The following is a 23,064-nucleotide window of genomic DNA, read 5'->3' on the forward strand; positions in this document are numbered from 1 at the left end:
AGGGAAGAATTAAAAGGAAAAAAAAAACTGTATAACTTGATTGCTTCTCATGAGCTCATAGTGAAGGTTGAACATTCCTGTAACACGTTAACACCAAACACATTCAGTAACAGACAGAGGGCCCGTGCTGTGTCTGTCAGTACCACTTCTCACAAGTAACAATTTAGGTGTGTCAGTACAGTATCCTACTTGCCCATTTTGAAGCTGCTTTGTACATCTGCAAGATGTGCAAAACAAAAATAATCTGTGATTGCATCAAGCTTGTGCATTTATTGGTGGCTTATTCAAAATTAATTCACTGCTGTAAATGAATGCTAATAACAAATTAGTAAAAACTTTTTTCTTTTTTTTTTTACTACAAATAGTTTTATTACAAACTTGAATTTTTAAGAAATAATACACATTTAAGAAATTACACAAAGGCCTTGGCATTTGTAAAAAACTTTTGGTATTTGCATGATTATAGTCTGTAAAACACTTTCGGATGCAGATGTGCTCAAACATTGGTATCGTTGCATAGAAATTCTTTAGAAATGTTAACGAGGCCACTGTAAAGAATTTTTTGGCACAATATTAACAAAATTAAGGCCTTATACTTCTCAAAATCAAGTCATTCAGTGTGTGAGTAGTGTTTAAAACCCTGAAAAATATTAAATACAGAATAAAGACTATAAGCTCAAAGCAGGATTGACTATAATAAACACAAATAGCTATTAACCTGGGTTCAGTCTCTGCAAATTTGGAATTGAAATGACCTATCTAAAATGAACATTTCACATCATATTTTGATATTTAACACCGAATTTATGACACTGCAAAGAAGAAAACTTCTGTAAGCTTCTTTCTGTAATGATAAACTGAAAGCATAATGGTTGATATCTATATAAATTACTAACACATTTATATATTTTTTTCTTGACCATTGTTGGATCATTCTTTATTCCACAGGAAAGTTTGTTCTACTGCATGAAGAAGCTGCATAGTACCAACATAGCAGAAACACTTACTTGCCTATTGGGAGACCGATTTGGAAGTCTCTTCCAGGTGTAGTCCCATTAAAAACCAATAGCACTAAGGACTACAACAGAAGCAAAGGTTTGCGGGATGGCAATCTATGCTTTGAAAAGATGGTTACTTGTTGCTTAACCACAGTCTGTAATCCCAAAACTCCTTTTTTTTTTTTTTTTACATTAGTATTGCTTTGTACAATAAGGAACAATAAGTACATACACAAGAGTCTGGGATTTTGAGACACCTAAATAATGATAACAACAAACTCATCTGGGGAAGAAAAATGAATCTAAATATATAATACAAGAATGAGAAAGGGGAGTCCAACAGTATAAGGCAGAACTGCATACCTCCTAGCACCTTTGCATTTTTCTGGACGAATGCTGACTTTTTATTCTATCAGTGCATTGCATTTATATAAAAAATATATATTTTTTGATCAAAAGTGCCATTTGGCATGTCAACATTTGAAGCTTATCTTTGTTGTCTCTTTTCTTCTTCAGCAAGGACAGGGCCAGTAAAGCAGTGTGTGTTAGTTATGCAAGTTCCTAAAAGGCACTTTACTGTTTTCATATTGGACAACAATGAGGTACATATGATATATGTCTAGGCTTCATTGCTGTTAAACAAATAGCACCATATTGTGTGAAATAAGTTGAAATTCAAAAGTCATTATGTATTTCTCATACAGACTTGACAACGGCTAACGTTTGAGCGCAGATCCCCTGCTTTCAAAGTTGACGGAGTCGGTTTCCTATTAAAAATAAAGAAATGAAAAGACTCATTAACAACTGTTACTACAAATGGTCAGGATTCAACTGACAAGGCAAACTTTGCATGCAGTCAAATGCCTTTCTAAGCTGAATCAAGAAGTTATCCCTGATTGTTTTTGATGCATATTCACTTTCAAATGGTGACAATAGGCCACAAACTGACAGAAGATGACTTACAAACAGAGGTCACATGCAGTTACCTCAGAATTCAGTAGGCTGAAGGCTTTCTTAAGAGAAAACACTACCTACTTAACCACAAGTTTGAAAACATGCTGAAGTTTAGGCAGTAAAAAAAATAATAATAATAATTAAGCAAGGAAACTGAAAACCTTGGATCTGTAAGGACTCGATGAATACAAATAATTCTGGTGCTGACTTCTCTAAATTTTTCTGACCCACTTTCCTGCTTCCAAGGGAACCAGTGCTCTCCCCAAAATTAGCATGTGGGCTCTTTTTGTAGATTTGCTGTTTGATAAGGACAATCACAGACCCAGCTAATATCAGACACAGTGCTCAACCCTTCCACCTATTTATTTGGCAATTATCTCATAGACAATCAGAACTGGCTCAACATCCTGCTTCAATTTGACTGAGACAGGCAAAGGAGCAGTCACACCTATGAGCAAAAGACATGAACAGATGAAGGGTACCCAGGGTGGCAGCCTGGAATACTGTGGGAGAGGACGTTTGCTTGCACTCTAGAGGAACATCTGCTAATCAGGTAAGCTTTGTAGACCTGGGAACTAATCTATACACTAACACACTAACAAAATTTGGAAGGAAAAATGAGATTGTGTTGAAAAACACATTTATGTGCAGAAGACCAGAACAAATACTACTATTGCTGAAGTCCTTAGAAGGACTGAAGAAATGCCTAAGACCTCTACCTTCAGTTGTATTTTATCTAGACGTACTTCCTCCATCATTGCAGAGCAGTAAGTAACTGTTCAGCTTAGTTTCCTCCCTCTTCGTGTTCAACACCTGCACTAATTTCAAGTGGTTGTATTACATGTTAACATCCACTGGGAGAAATGTTATATTCTAAATTTCAATCAGGATATCAGCCTATCCCAGCTACGACTCAGTGAATACAATCAAACATAGTGGAAATTAAAACACTTTTAGATTATGCCAAAAGAGCAGAATACCAAGTGCAAATGACAAACTATAAACACTAATGGAAGATACACTCATTAATTCCCCCCAAAGCTATGATAATTTTTCCTTTGTGTTACTAAAATCATTAACTATACACACTAACCACATTGGGGCACAGCCAATACTTCAACCATATTATTACACTCAAACAATACTTCTGTTACTCAGAGACAAGGCTTGACAGTCTCAAATACCAATAAATAAATCATGAACTTACTTGAACATCTCATTCCTCTCTATAGTGGCAAGCCAGAAGCTGTAAGCATTTGCATAATAATTGCAGGTGCCCCGGCCATGGCATTCAATGAAGGGAGCGCTGCGGAACTCCTCCAGGCAGGAACCAGGAGACGCCAGGGCCTGGCCAGAGCCCTCAGCACCAGCACTGGTATGCTAGAAAAATGCAAAAACCACCAGTGAGAAAGGAACTTTTCAGCATTCCTGCTATAATTTCTGTTATCTCTCTTGCAAAAATACTTCTTCGCGTGTCTCTCTTCACCCTCTCCTCATCCTCTGTTGTGTCTGTTTATTTCCTCTGCTCAAGGAGGAGCAAGATGGTGAAGCTGAAGAGCTTCTAAGGTGGCAGTGGGCTGACTAGTTCAATGGCAGCACAGCATATCACCAACATGAACCTCAGGACAGCTACATGCACAGAAATCCCTGAGGACTGACAATAAAACCCAAGCTATGTCTGTACTAGTAGAATGGAAGGGCATACTAATCACTATGGTGGACTACAGATTGTCTCCTCCAACTACTCCATGGGCCTATTGATTTGTAGCATAGATACAGCTGAAGAAACTGGATAACCGATCAAAAACGCTATTTGAAAAATAAAGTTTCATCTATCAAAACAGGAAGAAGGCTGGCACTGATATGCTACTGCCTGAGGAGGCTGCTGCAACATAGATGTGGAAGGACCATCGAAAATTATGTTTATTTCCTCTTTTATTCCACACTTGAATTCTGTGTTGGAGGTGTAAACAACAGAATATGCTGTGTACATTCCCCAGAAAATGAACAACAAACTGCTGTTGTGTTATTTTCATTTAATACTTAATCTGAATTGTTCTCAAGTCACCAGAAAGCGCAGAGACCTAATGCCCTCCTGAGACATAAAGTGACATGATTAGCTTTCCCAGAGTGGTAGTATATATCAACTACCTGAAAGAAATGCTTTTCTCAGCTCAGAGTAAGCCCCAATGCACTTACCATGACAAAGGAGTAACCAATCCAAAGGGAACTCCAGCCTTCAGGACATGGTGGTATCTGGATTGTTTGACTATGAACAGCAATTACCATAGCAGGAGCTTCACACACAGCGCATCTAGAAAGACCAAGATGTGAATGAGACACATGAACGTGAGGCCTAAACCCCTTTTTTTCTGAAGAGATCTCCTTTAAAAAGTCTGAACTAGAAAATATTATCACCTTCAAAAACAAGTCAAAGATCAAACTATTTCATTAACATTAAAAAAAAAACAAACATCAGCCGCTTTCTCATTTCTCATGTACTTAAGGACCACTTAACCACTTAAGCCTTGCTCATATTAGCCTGCCCAAGAGCACGGAACAAGAGACTTCTTATCTGAATATTTAAATGAGTTTGTCTTTTGCTAATCCCATTTGCACTGTTCCTTAAAATACTTAATGCCACGAACACCAGAGGCAAATGGTCTAACACGGTAACTCAGCAGGTATCACTTATAAAGTGGTCTACTGTAATCAGAGACAAATAGCAGCCATTTGTTGCAGAGACTAGCTTCAGAGCAGGTAAGACTTCACTGGGCAAGGGATCTGGAGTAAAAAAGGCCAACAAAAAGGCTATTTTTAAGGCTTTTTATGAAGCTAACAACAGTGCTGTGCTGGGGAGCTGGCAGCTTGTGGGTAGGCTCCTGAGTCAGCAAGGGTAGAGCTGGCACATTAGCAGCACAATTTAAACACCTGCCCTTAACGTTCACACCTGATAATAAGTTTTAAATAGCTTCGGGGAGCACAGCAGGTCATCACCACATCATTGTTGCTGCCCACTGAGGACGGGGAAGCTCAGTGAGTGAGTACAGCCCACACTGCCCATACGGTGCTGCAGCTGTGGGTGTAGGAGATGGGTCAAGTGGTGTGGACAGTAACTTTTGTCCATCCTTGCCCAGGAGACCAGCTTTCCTCTTGACTGTTTCTGAGTCTGCAGACCTAAATGTGGTCTTCACCAGACAGTGGGTTTATTCCAAGAAGACTGTGGTGACCCAGAAAAGTAGCTGTTCAGGTCTCTGGCTGCAGGGAGTGCTGAACCTGCTGCTTCCTGGGGAGGGTGGCAGGAATTACACCTGTGTGAGGTGTGAGCAGGTGGATGAGCTGCTCAGTCTGGTGGTGGAGCTCAAGGAAGAGGTGCAGAGACTAAGGCCCATCAGGGAGTGTGAGCAGGAGAGCCGGAGGGAAGGGTGCCAGGGAGATACCTCAGAAAAGCGGTGGCCCCCCGTCACAGTCAGACAGACCTGACTGATGAGAGGGTTGGAAGAGAGTCCCAATTTGGCATCACAGGAGCCCTGCCTGCCTACCCTGCTTCCCCCAGGTCCCTCTAAGCAACAGGTTTCAGATGCTAGAAATTGAAGGGAGGTGATGATCTGCCTAGAGGGAGCCTAAAGCAAGGCCGTCACCCCCACACCTTGAGACTGCCTCTGTCAGGAAAGAAAGAAGTGTGGTAGTGGTGGGTGACTCCCTTCTTGGAGGAACGGAGAGCCCCATATGCAGACTGGACCCAAACCGTCAGGAAGTGTGCTGCCTTCCTGGGACCTGGATCAGGGACGTAACCAGGAAACTCCCAAAGCTGGTTAGGCTTTTTTATTATTTGGTTAGATTATTTTATTATGAAAAGAGATTTTAGGGGTTTAGGGCATTTAGTTCAAGGAGTGGGAGCTTGAGTGATTTTTTTTTCTATACCTTCATGGGCAATAAGGGACATGGAGCTGGGCTTGGAAAGCACATGCAATGAATTGGCTCAGAGGCTGGTGTTGGGCCAGAAACTTTGGGTTCTTTGATCACGGAGCAGTTTACTCGGCCTCTGGCCTGTTGTCCATCCATGGAACCCACCTATCTCAAAGGGGGCAATGAACCCTAGCGCAGGAGCTAATGGGGCTTATTGAAAGAGCTTTAAACTACCTACAATGGGGGAAGGGGACAAAACAGCTAACGGTGATGACTATGTTGAAAAATAATGTTTTGTAGCTGGAAACGTACTCTATGAAAGAGACTTATTGTGCTCTTTGTACCTGTTATAGTTTCCAAAGGAAAAAATAGGAAGCATTACTTTCAGAGCAACCTACATATGTAACATATACATGTATATATATATGCATTTCAATGGTATGAAAGCTATTCCACATGCATAAGAGAGCAAAATGCTTGTTGGTGCTTCACTGAGCAAGATTTTGAAAAGAGATTGTCAAAGGTGCAAAATGTCACCTTTGATCTTGGATGGTGTAAAAGGAACTTTAATTTCTAAGATCGGTCATTCAAATTTTTCTTCAAGTCAGATTCCTTCCACCAATATCAAGTTAACAACCAAAGGTGCAAGACAAACATAAACTAGTCACTCTTGAGAATCTGCCCACCTGATTTTCAAGGAATATACTTTTTTTTTTTGCCACTAAATCACGAGTATAGAGGACAAGTACAAAGCACAGTGGATTCTATTATGCAGAAGTAAATATGAGATCTTTTCCAGTAGGAACAAATTGGTTTTTTGAACATATCAAAATATCAAGACTGCAACTTTCTAATAATTTTAACTATTCTCTCTCTTATATGATGTATACCAACCTGAGAAAGCAGAGCCAACAATCTCCATTTCTATACACATTGTACAGCAGGAAGAGTGATCAAGAAGAGCTAATAAAGGTTAGAAGCAATTATGGAAATCTAAGTAATGCTTAGATCTACTAATTATCATTAGAGTTTTAGGCTGGAACTTCCCTTAGTCAGATTCTTGACTTATGACAGCAGTAGAGTTTACCACGCTACTGCTCACACCTCTGCCTTCAGCACTACGCATGTTATGCCACAATATTTTTCTAAAAATTTAGTATCGACCACAATTTTAGGATGTTGGACTGATACAGAGCACTTATGTCCAATATAAATGCCACAATTTATGCTAGCTGAGACTCTGGATTTACTAAAATATAGATTATTGATTTTGCAACAGTTTCCTGTAAGTCAGATGGAAATAGCTGCGTTCAAACAGCCTGTCCAAAAGAAGCCTGGCAGTCTACTTATAAGATAAATTATGTTGCCATATGCAGGCAGAAGAAAACTGAGCCCTGAAAAGTTTCTAGCTACAAAGAAAAGTTAAATTGTTTGGACAAGAACTGTGAATAAATTCAAACCTTTCTCTCCTTCAAAGCACATCATAGCTTTTGCAAAACATTATTTCAAAGTAAATATTTTTGTTTCAATTAGACTCAAAACAGACTACCTTATTTGTTTAGGTTTCCTCCAAAATAAATTCATTTTTGATCAAAGTCTGAACTGAATACATTCACGCTTTGAGGTACTTCATCAAAAGAACTCAAATTTTAAATTGAAAGGCAAGAAATAAAAACATATATAATATGAATCTTTTGCAAGGAAATAAAGTACCGTGCACACCTTTCACAGTTTTTTCATTTTATAAACACAACAGAATTTAAATTGTACCTGCTGATGAATGGTCTGATACTTTCACCAGTGAGAGGTGCCATACTCATTGGCATGGGCTCAGGAGTGGACAGCCAGTAGGAATAGTCATTCCTCGACGCAAAGTTACATACATTGTTGATATTGCAGAATAAGAAAGGCATAGTACTAAATTTACGAAGACAGCTCCCTGCGGTGCCTGAAAAGTGAAAGGTTACTTGTTAGCCTATTTTTGTTAAACCATTACCTGTTGCCAATCAAATATTTACAGTAGCAGCTTAAAAGCAGACAACACTTGCTCTGAAGGGCCCAGAAAAAATACTATCTTGATAGATAGTCTGGATAGCCTAGTCTTGCCTGCACAATTAAAGAATAATTTAGACTAGAATAGATCTCTAGATGTCACCTGTCCTAACCCCCGCTAATTGGATCACATTGCTCAGGCCCATACTCAATTGAGTTATGAGTATCTCCTAAGAGAGAGATGCAACAATCTCTTCAGGTTCTTACTCCAGAGCCAGAGCACAGCTATAGTGAAAAATCATTTATCTCACTAGAATATCTCATCCTTATGTCTGTTGCTTCTTTTAGTATCATTAATTCCTTCTCAGAAGAGTTTGGATCCATCTTCTATCTGCCCTCCCGTTAGTTAGCTGTAGGTACCAATAGAGGACTTCCCTTAAATTTCTGTTTCAGCTGAGCCAACAGAGTTCCATCATACCAATCATGCTCCATACAGCTTTACAAATGAAAGAAACGTTCAGTTTATTGAATTTGTATTCATTTTACTTGAATACTATTTTAGTCTCTCCTTACCCAGATCTTGGCCATGTGCTCTTTCATTTCCTTGTACATAAAGCAGGGAGTAGCCATGGTAAATCAGCCTTGTTCCAAAAGGACATTGTGGTTCTTCAGTGGTTTGACTGTGTCTGGTAACAAGGAAGCCATGAGCAACAGATGCTGCACCTGGTGGGCCCATAGCACCAGGTAAACCTTCAGGGCCAGGTGGACCAGGGATTCCTCTGGGCCCTACAATAGAAAGAGTAGTCTTTAATCTCTACAGGCATCACCCGGTATCTGAGAATTAGCTTGCCTGAACTTAGGTAGCAATAAACGATCATTTGTGTAGTTATTATAATGCATTTGAAAGCATTTAAGGAAAAAAACACCTTGAATTTTAACAGGTTGTAATTATACTACATAACAGAATCTCAAGAATTGGTTTAACTATTAATAAATTTTAGAAAAAATAGAATTGTTCAAAACATGACAATTTTTAAAACTTACCTTTTGTGAAACATTCGAATGTCAGTAAACTCTTGGAAGCAACAATATCTGTAGCAATACTGTGACCATATTATCTTCCCCTTCTCTCTCCCCCTCTCTCTCATAATAGAAACACAGAATGGTTTGGGTTCGAAGAGACCTTAAAGATCATCTACTGGAATCTAACATCTAGCTGCTTTTCCTGCAGCACCTGCAGACAATTTCAGATCTTGTCAACCACCTGTGCTGTTTAGCTCTGCCTATACATCTAAAGAACTAAGATTAGGTACTTTCATACCTAATCTCTCGTGTAATTTTTCAGTGAAGGCATCGAGTCTTCAAAGAAGTTATTTGCTTACCTGGGGGACCATAAGGACCAACTTCTCCTTTTTGCCCGGGTCTGCCATCAAACCCTGGACTACCAGGTGGTCCAGGTACACCTGAAGGTCCTGTTACTCCTGTTTAAAAACAAAGAATAGTTATTACTGAATTCTCTGTCATGTCTGTTCTGACTTCCAGCTCTTGATGTAGTAGACAGCACTGGCACATTTCAGCATAGACTGTGCTCATTCAGATTCAGTGTGCATACTTCAGCATCTACAGCAAATAAGTAGGTTAGAGCAGGTAAAATCATTGTAGTAGAGACGAACAGAACAGAAAAAATAAGCAGAGTGCGTACTTCTAGAACAACTGGTATTTGTCTGGATTATGAAAAGGAAAGACAACAGTTTCTTCCCTCTGCTTATCATACAACACATTCAAAAATATACCATAAAAAGTAGGGTCACAAACAACAGAAAAACTAGAAAAACAAAAAACAGATTTTCAGACATCTATTTGTGTTCTCATTAGTTTCAACATCCAACATAATTCCTCCTCCTCCTCTTAAAAAAACCATCAGGAATAAAGGCTTCCCTTAAAATCTTAATAGCTGAAGAATGCTTCTGAGCTCCAACTCTCCATGCCCTGTCACTCTGAAGGATATATACTCCTGTGTAGTCTAGCCTTTGCTCTCTTATTTCCCATTGTGTTTTATTTTTGCAGTTCACCTTTTCTTTACAGGAATTGCAATGTTTGGGCTAAGAGTGAAAGTTGAGGACTACTTAACAGGTTTTCCCAGGGAGCCCTTCCCACTCCAGGATCAAGGTGTTTTTCCTTAGGCTTGCCCTCACTCAGAGATATACAGCAATTAAATTTGGATTCAAGGCTAAAGACAGAAGACACTAAAAAAAAATACCTTCTGGGAATTGTTGCATGTCATCCTGTTTACCGCTGATCTCAGATACAGGTGTGATGACTACAGAGAGAGCCAATGAAAATCACTAGGAAGGCATTTATTTCTGGCACTGTTTTGGAAGAGCTTCAGAGAGAAGTACTCTCTTCCTTCTCGGCTAACAAAATTTGAGTGGCTTATAAAAAACTGGAGAGTGCTACACCAAAAATCTTCTAATGTCTAGCCTACCACTGGCCCATTTTTGCATTACTTAAAAGATATCTTTACTAGCAAGTTACAAATCTCTCACCTTGCTGTCCTTTGGGACCTGGAAGTCCTGGAAATCCTTTGAGACCAACTGGTCCTACTGGACCAGGTAAGCCAGGATCCCCTTTGATAAGCTGAAAAGCACCTGGGGGGCCCGGTGGGCCTTGTAAACCTGGAAAATTAATAGAAAATTAATTATTTACCTTATATTTCCATTTGAAGAATTTAGTACTATGAAAACCTTAATACTGATCTTCCAAAGCAAGAAAAAGAAACAAGACTCTATCAAAAGCTCTACTCAATATTCAAAACTATCACTACGTAGATAGTGATACCACAACATCTATTTTCATATTTTACCTTTACCTAAATGATGGAGATGTGCATTGGTTAGTTGCAAAAAACCATTTTAATAAGAAAATCTGGAAAAAAAAAAGCAAAAAACCAGAAGCAGCAGCTAGTCTTCACATTATACCTTTAGATCCAGGAAGACCTTGGTCACCTCGTTCACCCTTGAGGCCTGGGAAGCCTGCAGATCCTTTTGGACCTGAAGCCAAAGAGAATGTCTATGTGAATACTCAATAGTTCCTTTATTTGAAACCACAGGTTCAGAATAATCAAGTATCATCCCAGGATCATGCAAGAACCAAAACTTTATTCACACAAGTACCAAATGCGCAGTCACTAAAGAACCGATGACTGAAAACAAATTTCTCTTTATTTAATTAGTATTCTTTGTAAACTAGTAGGTTGTTTTTTTTTTCTATAAATAACTGTTTTTTTCCTACATGCATTGTTTCCATGTATGTGATGATGACAGTAACATCAATTTAGAAAATATATTGAATCCATGTTTCCTCCAATACAGCCGTAACACTTCCCTTTCCTACTCAAGAAAGATTCTCATGTGGTGATGTCCAAACAATGGAATTCACATCTATTTTCTACAGAAAACCTTAAATTTGCACTTAAAATTGGTCAAGAAAAAGATGGGAAAAAGATTAAAAAAAACTTAAAGAAAATCCCAATATTCTTGATTGCTTTTTGATGCAGCTTTCAATGTTCTGTTTCAAATATCCTGTAAACAAAGTCAACATTTTTGGTTGGTTTTTTTTTCGTTTGTTTTTTGAGAGAGAGAGAGAGAGGAAGGAATTGAAAGACTGATGCAACTTTTTAGGAATATGACAAAGTTTCTCCTCACCTGGAACACCTGGAACACCTGGAGGCCCTAGATCACCTTTTTCACCAGCACCTCCTGGCAAACCAGGACTACCCTGTACAAGAGAGACAGTGAAATAGAGTTATCTTACACTATTATGATATGACTTTGAAATAGCCTGTTTCGTTTTGGAAACCTATGAAAAAAAAATAATAACAAGGGAAAAGTCATTACATTTATGGAATCATTCTCTGCAGTGATTAGAAAGAAGCTTCTTTTACATGATCAAGTTTGGTTATTAAACTGTTTTTTGCCTCACAAAATACTAGATCAGAATAAGGTATCTCATTAGCAATATAGTTAACAAATAAGTCTTCAGTCATACACCACACCATCATCAGAAACATTAGCAAGCACAAATATCAGCAAATGAGACACTAATTTCAGTGCATCTCTATCAGACAGTGGGCAGATAATCAAATAAGGTAATTCCAGATCAGAGCAGGCTTAAAAACAACTACATCCACACAAAGAATGAAATTAAATGTACTTAAAAATTTATAAACCTTTGCAGGTTTTCACTTTTCAATAGGGCTAAAATACTAAAGAACTTTTTAAACAATATGAAATCTTCCCCTGACCTTCACTGTTACAAACTGCCCCACTGAAATTAACGACAAGTTTATAATAGCTTCACTTCAAGGAAAACCAAGCCCATGTTTCAGAAGATACTGTAAATAGCTACTTATCTAACTGCCAGCATGCTTTGCTTTTTTCATCTATTGCAGCTCACATGCAAAACACTTTTAAGTATAGCTTAGAGTTTTTCCCCAACTAATTGCTAACCCAAGTCTGAAGCAACACAGTAATGACAGTCCTCTCTATAATACAATGTAGAACATGTGTGGAGGAAAGGAACAAAATCCCTTTCCTAAGTAACCTACCAATCAGAGATTGGAGATGTGACTTGAGTACTCAGTGAAAAATAACACTGATTCATCTCATTTTACAATAGCAGTAGAATAGATACACACAGAAGTGATTTTTCACCTGATGCAGGTTAGATGTTTATGTTAAAGTAAGAAAAATGGTTCCTTAATGTTTTCACTGACTATAAAGGAAGAAGAGATGACTATCTCAAAAACAAATGTCAACAGTAAGGATTCCTAAGTTAAATGAAAGAAATCCTACCCTTTGAGTGGTAAGGGAGGCATTCGTAATGCCAAGTTACCTGGTTTCTTGTAGCCATATAACCACAGTATGTAGAATTTTTTAAAGAAATGGCCCCTGCTTTGCATCATAACACGGACTTATGCAGCAAAAATCAGAAACGCTGCCACTCATTGAGAAGACAATCAAGAGTCAGACATTCTCAGTAAAATTTGGGGCTTCTTAATAGCTTCTGTTTTAGTTTACAATTATAAAACAGATTAATTTATAATGGGGTTTGCATTTCAGGATCTGACTTCTGCATTTCCTTTTTTGGATAGACTTTTCAGATTGGTTGTATCACTCACTCATGATTTAGCTTAATTTCCATTTAGGTTTCCAAGTACCAGCAGACTTCTATAAATGTTTTAATCTGATAGCTAATCAGGGCAGACACAGTCACATGGAAAAGGATAAAACATCAGAAACTCATCTTAAGCCCAATGAGAGGAAGTTTAGTATTAAAATGTGAATGTCACACTGCACAAACTGATGTTGAGCATTGTGGCTGAAGGATACGAAAGCATTTTGTTCTGATCGAAGACATGCAATCAAAATCCTTTGCCATTTCTCATTCTTAAAAAAACAGTCTTGAAGTGAATTATCAGACTGTAAAAAACTTTAGAATTCCCTAATTTAACAATTTGAAGGAAAAGTATACTGGAATACTATTCTGATATATACTATGCTTAGAGCACATATCACAAAATGATGCTCTCAAAGACAAATAGCCAAGATCCCACATTTTGAAACTGACTTTACATTGTCAGCATTAAGTCCAAAGTCATTTTGAGCATAAAGTATCGTTATTATGAACATGAGACATCTGTGATTAATATACCATAAGAACCAGGTTTCTGCAAGTCTAGATAGTATGCTGAAAGTTACTTACTGGCAGTCCCTGGAAACCTGGATCACCTTTATCTCCTGGACCTCCAGGAGTTCCAGGCCAGCCATCACTCCCCTGCTCTCCTTTAGCCCCTTTCAGACCTGGAGGTCCTGGTGGCCCCATTGGACCTGGTAAACCTACAGACCAGAGGAAAAAGAAAATATTTAGTGGCTAAATTTGCTCTGTACAAGCAAGTACAGAGCAGTACCTTCTGGAGTTCAAGCTGGCTCAAAATGCAGAGGGGTAGAATTAAAATAATCATCAACAATATTTCAAGAAAATATGCAGGAGAATCTGTTGCAAAGGTGGGCACAATTATCCATCTGATTGGGCACCTATCATCTGTTATGTCTGATTGATAGATAATAATGTACAGAGTTCTATATGAGCAGAAAAACATACTGTAGATTCTCAGGTATAAATGTGCTAGGGATGTATTTCAGCTCTGCTCTACTCTCCTCCTTAACCTCCAGCTCAGAGTGCTTGCTGTAGTAAGGCCACACTGGCTATGTTTAAAAAGATTAACACTCCAGGGCAGAGGAACATACAGCTGTGGCTGCCCCAAATCTGTAAATAAAGCCTAGAGAAACAGGTGGAAATGAGAGGCAAACTTCTGAATGTCAGAAAAACTTCTGGAAAAAGCTAACAGCCTGAGGACATCAAATCTGTCCGGCCTATGACATAATCCCAAAGTGCTTATGAAGGATAGCTGTTCCTTGGTCTCTGAGAAGAGGAATTAAAAAAAAAAAATTAATTAGTGGGGAAATTGATTAACAGCTGTAGATTAATATTAAGACGATGAATTACCTGGTAGGCCAGGTTGGCCTTGGGGTCCTCTGTCTCCTTTAGGGCCCTCAATTGCACTTCCTGGTAGTCCAGGAAGACCTTGGTTGCCTTTAGGGCCTGGTGGGCCAGCATACCCTTGTTCTCCTTTTAAGCCTGGAATCCCTGGGATTCCTGGGGATCCTGGGAAACCCACTTCACCTTTCGCACCTAAAAGTTGAATAGAAACCCAAAATTTGATTAGAGAAAAGATCACAATCAATGAAATCTTCTGCCTTATTATCTTCTTATAATAAGCTTTATTTCTTAAGAAAATATTAACCTTGCCTTTATATATTTGCATTAAAAAAATGCATAGCTTCAGGAAAAGTGTATTATTCTCTATATCACTGATATGAAATGAGAGAAAAGAGTAGGTTAACCAAAATATCTTTTGTTAGCTAAACTGACCACTGGGATATTTGCACTCACTATAAAAACAGATCAACCTTTAATATCTCTGTCAGCCCTTCCACGAGGAACAAAACCCTTTGAATCCTTATTATAATTATTATCGTCACATGCAAGTAATTAATGTTTTACTTTAACAAGCACTAAAGAACTTGCTATTGGAGAGAAAGGGAATATGCTTACTATGATCCAGATAAAACTTAGTACTTACTTTCAAGATTGTACAAATACTAAATATTTGCAATTTAGTTGAATTTTAGATCACGATTGAAGAAAAAGATATAGAATAGTAGTATAAAGTATAATAATAAGAGAAATAGAATGCATAAAGAATACTTCCCCAGATCCTTGCCTAAACAGAAGAGAGGCTTGCTTTTTGGAACTACAATACTTTTGGAACACAAATGATATCAGTTTGAATTTCTATTTACTCTAAGACTAGGTATTTTTAAATGAGCTGTGTTGGCAAAATGCACAAAATGGGCGGGATGGGAAAAGTGATTTCATAATCTAGCATCTTACATGCCTTACCGAGCTGTGACTAGAAAATTTCCTTATTAAAATAATTCTCTAATAGAGAATTGCTTTAATAGAGCAATCAGAGTGACTGTTAATTTCTCCAAGATGGTAAATATGATGTTCTAAAGTGATGGTTCATCACTATTGATTGTCTACACAAGCAACCTGTACTTACAGCATGAATGATATAAGACAGTGATGCTTCAAGCTACGTGAATTCTCCTGAATCTGTCACATCATGTAGATTTTATAGATGGAAACTAGCTGAATCTTTTTTATTTTCTGCACTTTCAAAATTGAAAATCCTTTAATTGTATTCTAACTCTTTTTTTTTTTTTCCCCTAATCAGCAACAGTTTGATGTATCTTCAGTATTGTATCTATTGCAGTCTAGTTTCTAGGACATACTTATTTCATAAGTGGAACATGGTGCATACAGACACTTTGAACAAGTACTGACTCAAGCTGATCAAACCAATCTCGCAGCACAATGTACTGACATATTTTGTGAAAACCAGAAGTGGTCTTCAAATTGTGGTAATACGTGCCTATACTCAAGGTAGTAAGTTCTGAGTTCAGATAATAGTTTTCAGTAAGACCTCATTTGGTCTCTGATTTTTGGCACCTCTGCACCATGTTCCTGTACATAGTTTAGACATGCTCTATTGAGCTAGAGAGAATATCTATTTTAGCAATAAATATGATTGTATCAAGGCTGCACAACAGACTCAAGTAAAATAAATGACCGTGGTATCTTGGCCACAAACTGTTATCTTAAGATGTCTAGTGCAAAGATTCTTGCTAGACCTCAATTCTTACAAAATTAGTAGGAAAACAGAAATAATTGGAATCAAAAACACAGCACACAAATACAGCAGTTATTTATATTACCTCATCACAGCACAGCTTGCAGTAAATTCCACACTATGAATAATTACCTATTTTAGGGCATATCTAACTCATGTCCAAGATGCTGCCACTGTAACAGAAATTAGTATTTGAGCCTCTGAGTTTCTGCCTGCTCCGAAAAGGTATAGCATGTAAAATAATGAAGTAGCAAGTATGTCTGAATTATGTTTATAGAAAGTTGGGAGGGAAGATGGCCACTTGCTCAAAGAAGTGTTTTACCTTTATCTCCCTTTGCACCTGGAAATCCTGGAAATCCTTTACCTGGAGCACCTGGAATACAGAGGCAGCAGAAGATGAGAAGATAGGACAGCAATTACACTTGAGCTGTAATGAACAAAACTCTATTCAACAAACATTAAATCTAAATAGTTTATACAAAAGTTCTTCAAGGCATAGCCCATCTTTGTTACATGATAGGAGTGCATCTAGCACAACAGGTCCTGTCTGACTGAAAATTCTACTCTAAGGGAAGACAATTCATTATTTCCCAGCTGAATTGCAAAGGGAAATTAATTCCAAAACATAATGATTTTTTAAAGTAATGCTAGCTTTTGTAAAAAAAAATTAATTACACCAATTAAACACGGTTGCTTATCTGTACCATCAGCTTTATAGAGGGATGATAGTCAGTTGTTTGCAGTACTAATTTCATTTTTCTAGGTTCCAGGTTAAGGATAAAGTATCTCAAAACCAGCACATTCTTCTCTCAGCTACTCTTGTTTAGCCAGTTTGTGCATTTTTGTGACACATAAACATAACATGACAATCACAGTACCTTGTTCACCCTTTGCACCAGCTGTGCCTGGAATCCCATCATAGCCTGGTTCACCCTTCTGACCAATGGAACCAGCAGGACCAGGAACACCAGGTTCACCTGAAAAACCATTGCCATTTTCATTTCACCTGTGAATCATCAGACTTGTTTTTACACACTTTTCTCTCTAAATGAAAGATTAACTTATTCTTCTGTTCCCACAAAGATCAGAGATAACGTACGATGACTGAAGTGTAACTTTCCTCTGAAGTTATTTCTGAATTAAGTCAGCACAAGTCAGGGCTCAACTACTCTGAGTTCCACATAGATAATTTCAGTGAATCCCAGAGAGTTTTGTGTAGGAATTCCTGCAAAGATTTGTGAATTGCGTGGCCCATGTTTAATGAGGTGCTGTATCCTACGGTCACCAAACTAAGAACAGTAGGCTTCAAGTCCAACAAAGTTGTTATACTCCTGACAACAATGGAATTACACTCTTTGTCTTTGGAATGATGCTCAAGATGGTGATTCAGGTTTGGGCCCGTGGATCAACTTTACTGTTTTTAAATACACTCAAAACAAACGTAACTAATGATTATAGCAATAACCAGTCTTGCAGAAGGTAGTAAAATCCTTTCCACAAACAGTGTAAACAGCTGTGTGCTACACTGACTCAGATTTACCTGGGAAACAGCATCGTGTCTTTTCCTTCATGAAATGAACAAATGTAACAGGCAATATCTGAGCAGAATGAATGTAGAAGGCCATAGTATTTATTTTAGCTACTGCTTGGAGGTGAATAATACTTTAAGGAGCATTTTGTGTTTTTTATTTCTCCTCTACCTGGTTCTCCTTTTAAACCTGGGATGCCACTTAAGCCAGGAAGTCCTTTTTCACCCTTTGCTCCATGGAGGCCTGGGCTCCCTAAAGAAAGCAAGAAGACATGAGTTCATACGGTGGATATTTGTTCTAAAACCGAAAATATTTCTTTCACTGCAATTTCTGTTTTATCAAAGCATTCAAAACTTGCCTGGAAATCCTGCCATGCCAGGGGATCCTTTGGGACCTGGAGAACCCGGCATTCCTGGAATTCCTGCATTACCCTTTTCACCTTTGTCTCCAGATAAACCTGGACTACCTATTCTTCCTGGTTCTCCCTAGAAGTAGCAACATTATAAAAACCACACATTAATTCATAAACATTTTCTGCTTGCAGTGGTAGACATCACTCACTCTTAGACACTGGATTAAAAAGAATTTCACTCTTTTTCCATTCAGAAACAAAGTAATATAAGATTAAATTTAGCATTAAATTCCACTGTCAGAAACATTGACTTTCTAGCAATTGCTTAGTAACTGTGCATGAAAATGAGCACTCTTCTATGCATTTTTGTGATGGATTTTACAAAGGCTTTTCCAAATTAGCCTCATAACTTGCTGATTACACTTAATCATCTTAAAAAAAAAAAAGTCTTTTTTAAAACTTCAGTAAATTTACTGCCAAATTAGTAAGCTTTATTTTTGCAATTTTTACTTATAAACTCAGGATTACTGTCATTGTGTAACTAGAAAAAGCAAGGTGAAACAAATGAGAATCCTATTCAAATACTATTATAAGTGAAATTAACTTTATAGACTGTAGTAATACACTTCTGTTTTCTGAGCATTTTACATTTTTTTCAGCTTCCCAATATCTTTGTAAAAGTACAGAAAAAATATTTCAGCATGCCTATTTGATCTGTCTGTAAGAAACCTTTAAAAAATTTATTTCCTCAGTGTTTTTAAAAGTTTTTTCCCTCCTCCACATTTCTTGCAATGTAAATTTAGCTTTTTCTGGAGAGATAGAATAAATAAAAACTCTGAAAGTAGTGGTCCCATCAAATAGAATTCATCTAAATCTGTATGTATTCAAATTTTTCATCAGGTATTTAAATGAGCATAATAAAAAATACAACAAAATAGCTTAAAGGCATCTTTTTAAATGAGTTAGTCAGCAGAAACAAGATAATTGAAGCCTCAGGGGTGTAAATGAATACCTTCTCACCAGGAGATCCTGGAAATCCAATTCCAGGAAAACCTGCTGCTCCTTTGTCTCCTTTTTCACCTTTTTGCCCAGGGAACCCTGGTGTGCCTGGTGAACCTGGTATTCCAGGCAGACCCTTTTCTCCAGGTGTTCCTAGCAAGAGAAAAGGAAAAATGCTTGTATCAGAGCTAGTGGCACCTTAGCAGTATTGACAAGGCTTTTTCAGCTATGCCTAAAATACTTAGAGCTAGAAAAAAGTATCTCTCATTACAATAGCTAGTAAGTTCAACTCTGAGATCCATCACCCTAAGGGGACTTTTTATGGGAAGACAAACTCTCCTGATAAGAGAAGGTTCTAATATTGGATTAGTAGAAAACAGAGCTATTGATAATAATACGATTTGAAAAAAAGTTTGTGTTGATTTGATTCATATCTAACAGGACAACAGTGACAAAGAGACTTTGCTGTAGCAGATTTTTGTGTGTCCCTCCACCATTTCTGTTTTCTATCTTTGATTTCCTAGATAGGCAGAAGGCCATCTGAATGGAGATAAAGTTTCCCTGTTGAGACCAAGTTTATTCTTCATTCTGTTCTTTACAAATCCTTTCCACCACGACAACCGCAAAGCACTGCTGTTTGTAAAAATAATATTTACCACTGGAACTCATCAAACTTTTTAGAAGGGGAAAATACACAAGAAGCTTAGAGCAGTTCACATGCTAGCAGAGACAGAAGACAGATGCCACTTGAAAAACTGCCCACTTGCAACAAAAGCATAAATACTCCATATGTCCCTTCTTTTCAGTGCACAAAGTACCATTTACTACCCAGTTAAAGGATTTACACATAGAAACTTAAGAAGCCACTGAATGAGAATTATTTGTATGCCAAGAAGAAGACTGAAAAAGCAACATCTCCAGCACCTACAGTTCAGGCACTGCAAATACTTTTATTGTTCAGTAGACCCACATCAACTAACACTCTATATAGGCTTCTCATAATGTACCAGATTAACTTAAGGAAAAAAAAAAAAAAAAATTCTTAGCAATCAATACCTGGCAAACCCATTTCACCAACTGATCCTTTTTGTCCTGGAATTCCTGGATCTCCTGGGTACCCTGGGGGACCCTGATCTCCTTTTGGTCCTAAGAAGAGCAGAGAAATTAAGAGTTCCATTAGTCAATATCGTTTACAGTACTTTATTTAACAACCTTTATCAATCTGTTGCTAGCTTCAGGCATACCTGGTTGTCCCGGAGTACCAGGTTCACCATCCCTTCCTGGAATTCCTGGTTCTCCATACTCCCCACGTAACCCTTTTTCTCCTGGTAGCCCAAGGTCTCCTAGACACCAAGAAGACAAACAGATGATTTTTAGCAAATATGTCATGACATACAATGGTCTTTCTAGTAAATTTTTGTCACTGTTGCTTCTTTCTTCTGATCAAGGGAACGGATGTATTCAAGCATCATGTACATTCTACAGTAGAGTCACACCTGATTAAAACCCAACTCTCCAGTCAAACCAGTGTTGAGAGAAGACTGCAAACTGTTGAGAGAGTTAATGAGTTATTTTTTTATGTACCAGACAATATCAGGTATTAACAAAAATTATTTGATTTGGCTGTTTTGCTGTACTTGTGACCAACCAATTCACAGGCAGAAATGTCCTGTTTCCCTAGTTCTGCCTAATGTTAAAACAGCTTTAACGTTATAAACTTCTTTATACACATGTAACCACTGTGTCTGATATTGATTTCTGGAAAGGAAATAAAACTATCAACCAATCAACCTGCAGACTTATAGCAGAAAAGAAAATAACGAAAAAACAACCTATGTAGATTCGTTTAAAAGTTTTTCACAACCACCAAATATACCAAGATCAGAAACAAATGAGAGAAAGATATCCAGGTGAAACTGTTACAAGCTAAGTGCCTCACCAAACACAGAAATGCCGTCAGAAGCTGCATCTCAGTGTAGAAGCAGAAGCACTCCACACTTGCCCCTGCCCTTCCTCGCAATCTCTGACACTAGGCTGTTCAAGCTATCTGTCCACATCTTATGTTTCTCTGAGTCTCAGCCAGGAAACAAGAGCCCAGGTCTCACTTTGATGAGTAGACAGACATGGAGAGAACAGATAGCTAGACTGAGAAACTGAGAAACTCTCCTGTACTCACAGTTTAAATATAACAAAGTATAGTTATTCACTGTGAAACTGGAAAGGAGTCTCAAGGGCTCCGTCCTGAGCCCAACAGAGAATCTGATTTCATCACACTGGATAGGCATGAAAAGAAGACAGGATTAGCTGTGAAAAGGTTTTGAAGAATTGGAGAACAGATAGGAAATAATCATCATGAGATTTAAAAAGTGCAATACACTACATTTTTTGCAAGGAGTATTCCAAAAGCATATAAAATTGCTTAAGCAGTAGTCGAGGAAAAAAATGATTAAGGATTATAGCTAATCACAAACCAAGTCAGTAACCAAATCAAATAAGCATCAAATAAGGTAAATTTCATTCCAACAGGACCTTAGTTGAATTACTTCAGTTGTTGCAGTGCACTGTGCTGAAACAGGGATGCAGCCAAGCTGGGAAGAATTCAGAAAGGGTAAGAAGAATTATAATTATTTCAGGGAAAAAAACGATGAAAGTTTTGAAGATTTGGTTGAAGGAAATGGAAGATTACATTATCTCTGTAGCTCCCTTCCATCCCTCACGTTATTATTCAGTGGTCTTTATTGCAACGCTGTTTCTATTATTTACATGAAAGACACGCTTTACTCTTTAAACAAGCTCTAGTTTCTTCCTTCGAACCAAAATTCTGTCTGTGTTCAGTCATTATTTTTATGGAGTTGAGGATGCTAGAAAAAGATTTGCATTTGCTGTGTGAAATTCTTAAAACTTGTTTTAAACCTGTTTTCTAAAGCTAAGATACAACTAAACTCAAAGTACCGCTGCTCTAACTTTACCTAATTAGAGACAGAAGTTACCTTTTTCTCCAGGATCTCCTTTTTGGCCTTTGAGACTAACCATATCCATGGTGTCCATGCTTCCAGGTTCTCCCGGAAGACCAGCTTCACCTTTATCCCCTTTGACACCTGGATCACCCTGTGGTCCAACCACACCTTTCAAACCTTGGCTACCTGTAAAGCACAGAACATTATAGTGGAGTATAAAATTTTGCAGAGATATTTAGTAGACAAGAACAACTATTTATTCAAACCTTGAGCATGGGCTAACATGCTCTGGAACGCTTATCTCAGATGCAGGTTTTTTTTTTTTAATGCAAGGACTTCACAATATCTCTACTGAGAAAAAGTGTTATTTTTTTCCTACTTCACAGCCATTGGTTTTAGACTCTCTCAAAACAATGGGAATAGAAGCTTAAGAATCACAGAATCATAGAATGGCCTGGATTGAAAAGGACCAAAATGATCATCTAGTTTTCAACCCCCTACTATGTGCAGGGTCGCCAACCACTACAGGTGGCTAAGAAATTAAAAATAGGGTACCAATTGAAGGATTGAACTAAGTCCCTCTTGCTGGCTATTTATAACTTAAAACGCAGCATTTTTCTGGGAGCAATACCCATAGCATGCTCTTACCTAGCCAACCCTTACGTTGTTGAAGAACAGACCAAAAGTCTTGTCACAGAATCACAGAATCACAGAATTGTAGAGGTTGGAAGGGACCTCTAGAGATCATCGAGACCAACCCCCCTGCCAAAGCAGGTTCCCTATACCAGGTCGCACAGGTAGGCGTCCAGGCGAGACTTGAATATCTCCAGAGAAGGAGACTCCACAACCTCCCTGGGCAGCCTGTTCCAGTGCTCCGTCACCCTCACCGTGAAGAAGTTCTTACGCACATTCGTGCGAAACTTCCTATGCTGCAGCTTATGTCCGTTTCCCCTCGTCCTGTCTCCACGTACCACTGAAAAGAGACTGGCCTCACCACTATGGCCGCCACACCTCAGATATTTATAAACCTGGATCAGGTCCCCTCTCAGTCTTCTTT

General features: G+C 38.1%; 1 protein-coding gene across 2 annotated transcripts in view; it reads right to left on the reverse strand.

Moving 5' to 3' along the window:
* Positions 1-336: 336 nt before the first annotated feature.
* The window catches only part of COL4A1 (collagen type IV alpha 1 chain), a 111,515-nt gene continuing 88,787 nt past the window's right edge, over positions 337-23,064 (reverse strand). Inside the window, exons 34-52 of one of the 2 annotated variants that reach the window (XM_010728563.3) lie at positions 22,041-22,193; positions 20,295-20,393; positions 20,107-20,196; positions 19,064-19,203; positions 18,058-18,184; positions 17,871-17,951; positions 17,049-17,147; positions 16,493-16,543; positions 14,421-14,606; positions 13,617-13,750; positions 11,558-11,630; positions 10,832-10,903; positions 10,400-10,528; positions 9,236-9,334; positions 8,427-8,639; positions 7,632-7,809; positions 4,152-4,266; positions 3,160-3,332; positions 337-1,765 (exon numbers count right to left, since the gene is read on the reverse strand). In XM_010728563.3, coding sequence (XP_010726865.1) covers positions 1,684-1,765; positions 3,160-3,332; positions 4,152-4,266; positions 7,632-7,809; positions 8,427-8,639; positions 9,236-9,334; positions 10,400-10,528; positions 10,832-10,903; positions 11,558-11,630; positions 13,617-13,750; positions 14,421-14,606; positions 16,493-16,543; positions 17,049-17,147; positions 17,871-17,951; positions 18,058-18,184; positions 19,064-19,203; positions 20,107-20,196; positions 20,295-20,393; positions 22,041-22,193 — 2,294 coding nt within the window. In that variant the 3' untranslated portion in view covers positions 337-1,683. Of the gene's footprint in view, positions 1,766-3,159; positions 3,333-3,746; positions 3,819-4,151; positions 4,267-7,631; positions 7,810-8,426; positions 8,640-9,235; positions 9,335-10,399; positions 10,529-10,831; positions 10,904-11,557; positions 11,631-13,616; positions 13,751-14,420; positions 14,607-16,492; positions 16,544-17,048; positions 17,148-17,870; positions 17,952-18,057; positions 18,185-19,063; positions 19,204-20,106; positions 20,197-20,294; positions 20,394-22,040; positions 22,194-23,064 lie in introns of those variants that run through there. The other variant, XM_019610044.1, reaches the window with a different exon arrangement.

Source organism: Meleagris gallopavo, chromosome 1 (genome assembly GCF_000146605.3).
Source record: "Meleagris gallopavo isolate NT-WF06-2002-E0010 breed Aviagen turkey brand Nicholas breeding stock chromosome 1, Turkey_5.1, whole genome shotgun sequence".
NCBI lineage: Eukaryota > Metazoa > Chordata > Aves > Galliformes > Phasianidae > Meleagris > Meleagris gallopavo.